Here is a 10,233-nt window from a genome sequence, read left to right as displayed (position 1 = left end):
GCGCTTTACATATACGGGGACATTTGCACAACAGGCTGCCTACCTGGGTAGAGCCGACTGACGGCTGCCAGTGGGCGCTCATCATTCGTTTCCTGTGTCATTCAATCAGATTTCAGGCACGCACACATACACACTCAGACAAACATATAACATTTTCGTTTTCGGGGGTGTGTATGCTGGGTATATTATTGTTTCCATAACTCACCGAACGCTGACATGGATTACAGGATCTTTAACGTGCGTATTTGATCTTCTGCGTGCGCATACACACGAAGGGGGTTCAGGCACTAGCAGGTCTGCACATATGTTGACCTGGGAGATCGGAAAAATCTCCACCCTTTACCCACCAGGTGCACCGAGATTCGAACCCAGGACCCTCAGATTGAAAGTCCAGCGCTTTAACCATTCGGCTATTGCACCCGTCATATCATTTATCCACCCACCCATCCTCTTTAATGTGACAGACCCTGGGACCTTCGAGTTCCCGGAGCCTAGTCTGCTGGCCAAGGAGAGCGTGGGCACCATCCAGATCCCCGTGTCCAGGTCCAACGGAGCCGACGGCAAGGTGACAGTCACGTGGGAGGCCAAGAACCAGACGGCGGTGTACGGGCGGGACTACGACACCAACAAGGGCACCCTGGTGTTTGAACACGGCGAGCTGTGTAAGACCATTGACATCGGTATCATTGACGATCAGGTAACAGGGCGAGGGGTGTGGGTGTGAGGGGTGTGGGTGTGGGTGTAGATGTGGGAGTGTTTGTAGGTGTGTGTGTGTGTGTGTGTGTGTGTGTGTGTGTAGTTGTACTGTCTGGCTATGTTCTTTCGTCTTTTCTTCCATTTATCTCCCCTCCCACTTCCACCCCCCGTCCCCTCTCCTGCCCCCTCCCCCGCCCCCCCGCCAACCAACCCCTTAACTCGGGATTTTTTTTGGTATCATATTCTTTCATCCCTCTATCTTCTTCACTATCCACCCTTTCGTCCTCCTCCGCTCCCCCACCCCCCACACCGCACTCTCTTTTTCTACCTCTCTCCCCCTGTCTCTCGTTCGCTTGTTCTCTTTCTCTGTCTCCACCGCTGTTGAGTTGATTTTTGACTCACTTGTGTAAACAAAGTGAGTCTATGTTTTAACCCGGTGTTCGGTTGTCTCTCTCTCTCTCTCTCTCTCTCTCTCTCTCTGTGTGTGTGTGTGTGTGTGTGTCCGTGGTAAACTTTAACATTGACATTTTCTCTGCAAATACTTTGTCAGTTGACACTAAATTAGGCATAAAAATAGGAAAAATTCAGTTCTTTCCAGTCATCTTGTTTAAAACAATATTGCACGTCTGGGATGGGCACAAAAAAAAAAAAAGAAAAAAGAAGCCTAATTATATGCAAACTGCGTTTACTGTTATATTTATATTTTTTGTATTCTCTGAACTTGGCACTTTGATCTGATATTCTGACCCAACAACAAGAGCAGTCATTATTATCATTTTTTGTTCAAACAGGAACTTCTTTTTCTAAGCATGGAAGTTTTATTTATTTTGCAAACGTTTTGGTGCAGACAGTAAAAAAAAGGGAAATTACTCTGTAATTAATGCTAGGGGACTTAATTCGAATCTGGTTAGGACTTTTTTTTTTAACGCGAAGCTTTATAATAACAAATACAGAGCACATTTTAACGATTAGATTTTTTAAAAGTGTATCACAAGTGAGTCTTGAAGGCCTTGCCTCTCTTGTTATTTTATAAATCATCATCATCATCATTATGATTATTATGATTATGATGATGATGATTATGATTATTATTATGATTATTATGATGATGATGATTATTATCATCATCATTCATTGTTTCCCTGAATTTTTCATATATGTTTTTTTTTTTTTCGTCACAGGAGTTCGAGAAAGACGAGCATTTCGAGGTGTCCCTTGTATCGTGTGACATAGAGGGAGCAAAGATCGGCAAACTGAATCGTACCATTGTCACCATCCTCAACGATGATGGCACGTCTGTCTGTCTGTCTGTCTGTGTGTCTGTCTGTCGTCGTTTTTTTTTCTGTCAGCAAACATCGATAAATTCAGGCTAAATGACCCTGCTGTGTTTTTGCCAGTATCTTTCCCAACTCACACACGTGTGAAGTTGTTTGGGTGTTTGGCTTCTTTGTCTGCTTGTGAAAGATCAACAGACTGAGTTGTAAGAAACACTCATGCACGTATATATATACCGCCACCCCTTCTCCACGCGCCCACTCTCACGCACACACATATGGAACACACATAGAAAAAAACACACACGCACACACACGCACACACACATAACACACACACAAACACACACACACACACACACACACATACGCACACACACAGACACACACACAAACACACAGACATACAGACACAGACACACACACACAGACACACAGACACACACACACACACACACACACACACACACACACACACACACACCACATAAATATACACCTACACCGCACCCTCGCATACTAAAGCCCTCCCTCCATTCACAGTTACGTTAAAGTTCTCCTAACACCTCCATTCAGATTTAAGCTAAACACCTACTCACACCTCCATTTACATTTACGTTAAAGTCCTACTCACAACTCCATTCACACTTACGTTAAAGTCCTATTCACACTTTCCTTCACATTTACGTTAAAGTCCTCCTCACACCTCCATTCAGATTTAAGTTAAGTCCTACTCACACCTCCATTCACACTTACGTTAAAGCTACCCTCACACTTCCATTCAAATTTAAGCTAAAGTCCTTCTCTCACCTCCGTTCACACTCACGTTAAAGTGCTCTTCACACCTTCAGCACACTTACATTAAAGTCCTTCTCACACCTTCATCACACTTACATTAAAGTCCTCTTCACACCTTCATCACACTTACATTAAAGTCCGCCTCACACCCCCATTCACACTTACATTAAAGCTACCCCTCACACCCCCATTCACACTTACATTAAAGCTACCCTCACACCCCCATTCACACTAACGTTAAAGTCCTCCTCACACCTCCATCCACACTTACATTAAAGCTACCCTCACACCTCCATTCACACTAGCGTTAAAGTCCTTCTCACACCTCCATCCACATTTACAATACATTAAAGCCACCTCTCACACGTGTCCACCCAACAGAGTTCAAAGGCCTGGTGAGCCGAGTGGTGAACATGACCAACACCAACTTGGACATGTTGAGGCTGCAGAAGGCTTCTTGGGGACAGCAGTTCATCCAGGCCATGAACGTCAACGGCGGGGAGGTTGAGTCCGCCACGGCCTTCGACTACGTCATGCATTTTATCACTTTCGGCTGGAAGGTATAAAAGTGTGTGTGTGTGTGTGTGTGTGTGTGTGTGTGTGTGTGTGTGTGTGTGTGTGTGTGTGTGTGTGGTGGGGTGGGTTAGGGATGTTGTAGGGTGTGGGTAGGTATCGGGGTGGGTGGGTGTAATGTATGAAGAGACATGTGGGTGTGATTGTACGTGTGGATTGGGTTGTGAGGTAGAGGATGAACTGAGAACAGGGGGCCAGAGAGAGAGAGAGAGAGAGAGAGAGAGAGAGAGAGAGAGAGAGAGAGAGAGAACAAGAACAAGAACGAGAACAAAACTTTAATCTCCAGGCCTCCGGCCCCTAGAAAGAGGTCAAAAGTACACAATATGGTGATCACTCAGCCACAAAAAAAAGAAGTAAAATACGTACTAACTTAAACCTGTAGAACAAAAGTGCTTCTTGTGCATAGTAAATTAATTAAACTTTCATCATTGTTGTCACAGAATTCCTGGGCATTAAATATATAAACGCAGAGTTTACGAATTCTGTAAACAGAACCATTCTTCAGCAAGTGAACATACGATTAACCTTCAGAGTTCAGATGTTTTTGCTATTGTAAAGGACACAATTGTTTATAAAATGGTTTTCATCTTCGATCACATTACAACATTTACATGCGTAATTTGAATTACATTTGAATGTTCTTCTAAAAAATGATCCATTTATTGGGAGCAAACCAAGCCGTAATTTTACCAAACAGTCCCTAAAACACTTTTTATCCACAAAGTCAAAATATTGCTCACACTGAAAACCAGTTTTAAACAGTCTGCAGTTATGATATAGATCTTTAGACATTACTGACTCGTCCCACTCCTGCATAAATATATCTTTCATTCTTTGCTTAAATAATGACAAAAATGTTTGCTCACAACCAACGCCTTGTTGCAACCAGACATATCCAAACCCAAGTCTAAATAAAGTATTTGTTACTAAAGACACCCAGCATTTTTTCCCCTTTCGTCTAAGTTAAACAACATCAAATATGCCTGTCTGGGTAATCGGTGCACATTCATATTCAGCAACCTTAACCAGTACTTGATACACCTTGTTGCACTATTTATATACAGTGGATAACGTCCTAATTCGCCGTATGCAAACTTGTTTGGTACTCTAAGTGGTGAGAGAGAGAGAGAGAGAGAGAGAGAGAGAGAGAGAGAGAGAGAGAGAGAGAGAGAGAGAGAGAGAGAGAGAGAGAGAGAGAGAGAGAGAGAGAGGTAAAGTAGGAACAGAGAGAGAGAGGGAGGGAAAGAGAGAGAGAGAGAGGTGAAGTAGCAACACACACACACACACACACACACACACACACACACACACAGCGAGACACGGAGAGAGAATGAATGAATGAATGGTTTATTAACATTTTGGGATCCTTGTCTATTCAAACTGAGTTTGTTTATGGCAATGTACAAAACCTGACGTTATACGCAACCTCACTGTTTTTGTACTAGGCTTTCAGAGTTTGAGATATAGCCGATCAATAGTCTTGTTTTCATTGTTTATTTATCCTCAAATTGTGTTTATTGTTCAAATACCCCTTCATGAGGGGCTATGGCCCATGTGAATAAACCATTTATTCGAGAGAGAGAGAGAGAGAGAGAGAGAGAGAGAGAGACAGAGACAGAGACAGAGACAGAGACAGAGAGACAGAAACAGAGACAGAGACAGAGAGAGAGAGAGAGAGAGAGAGAGAGAGAGAGAGAGAGAGAGAGAGAGAGAGAGAGAAAGAAGAGTACCACTTCTTAAACATTGTCTTCATATTCATAGCCACTTGGTATTACCTACTCCCCCCCCATCCCACCTTCCCCCCTCAAGGTGCTGTTCTCCTGCGTGCCCCCTCCGGACATCTGGGGCGGGTGGCTGGCCTTCTTCTGCTCCCTGGTGATGATCGGCGTGCTGACCACCTTCATCAAGGACCTGGCCAGCATCTTCGGCTGCCTGGTGGGGCTGAAGGACACGGTGACGGCCATCACGCTGGTGGCCCTGGGCACCTCTCTGCCGGACCTCTTCGCCTCCAAGCAGGCCGCTTGCCAGGAGAAGTACGCCGACAACTCTATCGGCAACGTCACGGGCAGCAACTCGGTGAACGTCTTCCTGGGCCTGGGAGTGTCCTGGGTCATCGCTTCCATCTACTGGAGCGCTCAGGTATAAAGACAAAAGGAACGGAAGGTCTCGTTAAACAGTTCACTTTTTTTTTATCCGTACAAAAGCAATTTAAACGGCACAAACGACAGTCTCTTTATCTGTATAAAGAAGTTTAAACGGCACAAGCAGAAGTCTTGTTAAACAATTCACTCTTTATCTGTATAAAGCAGGTTAAACAATTCACTCTTTATCTGAATGAAGCAGTTTAAACGGCGCAAACGAAAGTCTTGTTCAACAATTCACTCTTTTATCTGTTTGAAGCAGTTTAAACGGCACAAACGTAAGTCTTGTTATCAAACAATTCACTATTTATCTGTATAAAGCAGTTTAAACGGCATAAACGATAGTATTGTAAACAATTTACTCTTTGATCTGTATTAAGCAGTTTAAACGGCACAAACGAAAGTCTTGTTAAACAATTCACTCTTTATCTGTATAAAGAAATTTAAACGGCACAAAGGAAAGTCTTGTGTTAAACAATTCACTCTTTATCTGTATAAAGCAGTTTATACGGCATTTATCTTTGTAAAGCAGTTTAAACGGTAAAGTGCTTTTCTGACAACATGAACATTCTCTGTATTTGTACGCGACTTCCATGTTTATCCCCCTTCTACGGAGTTATGATGGCCTTTATGAATAAAACATCTTCAGTCTTCAGGTAAGAGGGTGGGGAAGGAGGGTTGGGGGATGTATGTGGGGGCTAGGGGGGCTGGTGGTGGGGGGGGGGGTATGGGGATTGGGGTTTGGCGGTTTTGGGGTTTTGGGCGGTGGGGGAGGAGGGGGAGAGGGGGGGTTCGGGGACTGGGGGTTTGGGAGTTGAGTTGTGGGGTTGGGGAGATAGGGGTTATGGGAGTCGTGTGTGTGTGTGTGGGGGGGGGGGGGGGGGGGGGGGGGAGGGGAGCGGGAGGAAGGGGGGGGGGGAGGGGGTGGGGGTGGAAGGGGGGTGGGGTGGGGGGGGGGGGGGCTGTGGGTTGTGTGGGATTGGAGAATTAGTGTGGAGGATTCGGATTTTTGGGGTGAGGTGGGTTGTTGTTGTGGGCCTTTGGTACAATTTTCAGACTCAGTAGTCATAATTTAACAAATCACTTAAAAATAATCTCACGCAAGGGGGAGTTTATGCACAAACACATTGCAAACGGGTTTATTTTATAAGAAATGAAAAGGGAAGATGGAGGGAAGAATACTATTTATCAATCGCCTATAGAATGATATCATCGGATATCCCGTGTTCCCTCTTTCAGGATCTACAAGAATAACTACATTTATCAATCGCCTAAAGAATAACATCATCGGAGATCCTCTGTTCCCTCTTTCAGGATCTAAAAGAATAACTACATTTATCAATCGTCTAAAGAATAACATCATCAGAGATCCCGTGTTCCCTCTTTCAGGACCTAAAAGAATAACTACATTTATCAATCGCCTAAAGAATAACGTCATCAGAGATCCCGTGTTCCCTCTTTCAGGATCTAAAAGAATAACATTTATCAATCGCCTAAAGAATAACATCATCGGAGATCCTGTGTTCCCTCTTTCAGGACCTAAAAGAATAACTACATTTATCAATCGCCTAAAGAATGATATCATCGGAGATCCTCTGTGTGTGTGTGTGTGTGTGTGTGTGTGTGTGTGTGTGTGTGTGTGTGTGTGTGTGTGTGTGTGATTGTGTGTGTGTGTGTGTGTGTGTGTGTGTGTGTGTGTGTGTGTGTGTGTGTGTGTGCCTAGAAGAATGATGACCAGTCACCTGAAACAGACAGAAACATCACCGAGAGAATCCTTGCTCTGTTGTTCTCAGGGCAAGACCTTCCAGGTCCCAGCAGGATCACTGAGTTTCTCTGTGGTGCTGTACTCGGTGTGTGCGGCCGTGGCCATCGCCGCCATCATTCTACGTCGCTACATGCCCTTCATGGGCAAAGGGGAGCTCGGGGGGTCCACTCTCTGGAAGTGGGTCTCCTTCATCGTCTTCGTCCTGCTCTGGTTCCTCTACATCATCCTGTCCAGTCTACAGGTCTACGGGTACATCAGCGTGAGCTTCTGAGCTTAGATGGGAAAGGAGGTGAGGAGGATTAGAGGAGAGGAGAGGGGAGGGGAGGGGAGGGGAGGGGAGGAGGGGGAGGTCTGCGGGGTGGGGTTGGGGGTAGGTGTGGGGGGGGGAAGGTGTTTGGTAGGTTATTTATTGGGAGCGGTGATGAGCGAGCATTTATAACAACAACAACAAAAACCTTTTGCTTTTCGTAAAATTGTGATACATTAATTTTTTCGAGAGTTTTTCTTTTATTGTAGGGGGTGGGGTGGGGGTAGGGCGTTGAACGAGCATTTTCTTTCAAGTGAAAAATTGTGATCTGTGGGATACACTGGAAATTTCTTATTCGTTTACTTAATGTAATTGGGAAATTTGAACGGACATTTAACACATGGTACACGTTGAATTGTACTCTCTCCCTCTCTCTCCCTCAATGTATCTATGTACTCTCTCTTTCTCTCTCTCTCCCTCAATCTATCTATCTATCTACCTATATGTATGTATGTATGTATGTATATATGTATGTAATGGTTGAAAGTCTGAGAAATTCAGTATAAGCAATCAAATCAGCGAATGACATTTTGATGATGAAAGTGTGAAAAAAAGAACCCTTTTTGAAGGTGGAGAAAAAAAAAGCAATATCAGAGTATATCTGTCGACATCAAACACTTTAACTTCATCGTAAAAAAGAAGAAAGCAATATCAGAGTATATCTGTCGACATCAAACACTTTAACTTCATCGTAAATAAAAAAGAAAAAAAGAGAGAGAAATACACGGTCTTGATCCTGAAAACTGACAAAGATTTGTTCTTTTTTTTCATGCTCATGTTTCACGTGTTTTAATTAATTTTTGCTTCTCCATTTCATCTTTGTATGATATACATGGTTACTATCTTCACCCGTTGGACTTCGCTTTCTGCTCTATTTTGTTGTTGTTGTTGTTGTTGTTGTTGTTGTTGTTGTGAGTTCCAAGTGTGGTATAGCCTACTTCATCTCTACCGCTCCCACAACCCATTTTTACTTTTATAAGAAAAAAGAAAACCAAGAACACAAAAAGAGCGTACAAATCTAACTCCTCATCATGATTGCCATGTTTGTTGTTATATGGGACAAAAAAACTTCATTACATCACTTCAAGCTGAATCCACGTGTCTGTCTGTTTGTCTGTTCTCTATTGCAGTTTGTTAATTAGCCAATTTCTCCTGGGATCAAGTGTATGTATGTATGTATGTATGTATGTATATGGGTGTGGGTGTATATATGTTGATTTTTACAAATCTTGCCCGTCCATCGTTTTCATGGTTCGCTGTTCTACAGTGATATGATTTTTCCCATAAGTTAATCCCATCTCATATATGTGTCATTGATATAATAATGTTTGGTTTCTACCAATGTCCAATATCATCCTCCATCGAAATTAGCTGATGTGTTCCTGTGATGTTCCAGTGAAAGTGTTTGTTTTGCATCTCTCTCTCTCTCTCTGTCTCTCTGTATGTGTTTATGTCTTTCTGTCTCTGTCTGTCTATCAGTCTCTCCATCTCTCCGTCTGTCTGTCTGTCTCAACGTATCTCTGTCTCTCTTTCGCTCTCTCCACAGACTTCGTCTTGCTTTTGGTCTTGTCATTTTTCTTTCTTGATCAACAGTTTACTTTTCAGCATCTGTATATATAATTCAGTCAACGTAAAATTCATGTCTGAAAGAAAACAGTATTATTCTGTGTAGTTGGCATTGCAACGACGGCTGCGGTACTTTGCATTGTTAGCTTGTATTGGTAATACTTTGATGTTGTCACAACTGCAGTTCTCCGTGTGAAACTCTGGCTGCTCACCCTGGAGAGAGTGCTTCACCACAGTACAGCGCCACCCTATATCCTGTCTGTGTATTTTGCTTGTTTACCAAAAAAAGTCCATTTATTCTCAAAGAGTGTGATTTTCCACGGATAACGTCTTTTGTTATCGTGTTTTTGTTCGTTTATTTGTTTTTCCTTCCTCGTGCACAAAACTGTGTGTGTGTGTGTGTGTGTGTGTGTGTGTGTGTGTGTGTGTGTGTGTGTAAAACACGGTACCTTAGCGTGACCTCTCATTCGAAAGACTAGCAACCAGCCCACACGACATCAGATCCGATGGAAGGGGAGGCAAATCATGACATGACACAAGACACACGCTCGCACTCCACAAGGAAATACACGTATCTGTTTCTCCCCCTTTACGCCCATAGCCTCACGTGGTCGTTGTGGAAAAAAGCAACAGTGGTTGATGGACCACCTTTTCCTTTTCCTCATCCTTTCTTGCCAAAATGTACACTTACTGAAATGGGTGGTGCGCAGTAGGTGGCCTAGGAGATGGGTGACTAGGGATGACAGTGACGAGGAAGGGGATATGGGGAGGGGGGGAGGGGAGAGCAGGGGGTGGGGGTGGGTGGGGAGGGGGGGGGGCGAGGAAGTGATTGAGTGGGAGGGGAAGGGACGAATGTGTGAGAATAAATATGAGGATTTTTTTCCCCCTTCAAAATGTAACTGGTGTGTGAGCTTATCTATTTGTCAATGCAGGATCTCCTTTTGTTTTTTGTTTCTTACCTTTCTTCATTTTTTCTTTTCTTTTCTTTTCTTTCTTTCTTTTGTTGTCTTTCCTGCGTGTGTGCGTGTGCGTGTGTGTGTGTGATTGTTTGTTGTTCTGTGTATTGCTCGAGCACATGCACGTATTGTTCCTTTCGTCTTGACAAATTGTGTG

The 10,233-nt window shown here is 43.6% G+C and overlaps 1 protein-coding gene across 1 annotated transcript in view; it reads left to right on the top strand.

Annotated features, from left to right (window-relative positions):
- The window catches only part of LOC143290946 (sodium/calcium exchanger 1-like), a 25,991-nt gene extending 18,473 nt beyond the window's left edge, over nucleotides 1-7,518 (top strand). The window contains exons 7-11 of the mRNA XM_076600521.1: nucleotides 465-697; nucleotides 1,878-1,986; nucleotides 3,150-3,328; nucleotides 5,151-5,480; nucleotides 7,276-7,518. Of these exons, the coding sequence (XP_076456636.1) occupies nucleotides 465-697; nucleotides 1,878-1,986; nucleotides 3,150-3,328; nucleotides 5,151-5,480; nucleotides 7,276-7,518 (1,094 nt within the window). The remainder of the gene's footprint in view (nucleotides 1-464; nucleotides 698-1,877; nucleotides 1,987-3,149; nucleotides 3,329-5,150; nucleotides 5,481-7,275) is intronic.
- Nucleotides 7,519-10,233: the final 2,715 nt, after the last annotated feature.

The sequence above is a fragment of the Babylonia areolata genome, chromosome 1, assembly GCF_041734735.1.
Source record: "Babylonia areolata isolate BAREFJ2019XMU chromosome 1, ASM4173473v1, whole genome shotgun sequence".
Classification (NCBI taxonomy): domain Eukaryota; kingdom Metazoa; phylum Mollusca; class Gastropoda; order Neogastropoda; family Buccinidae; genus Babylonia; species Babylonia areolata.
Note: the sequence above shows the minus strand (reverse complement) of the source record. Positions and strands in the feature narration are given on the sequence as shown.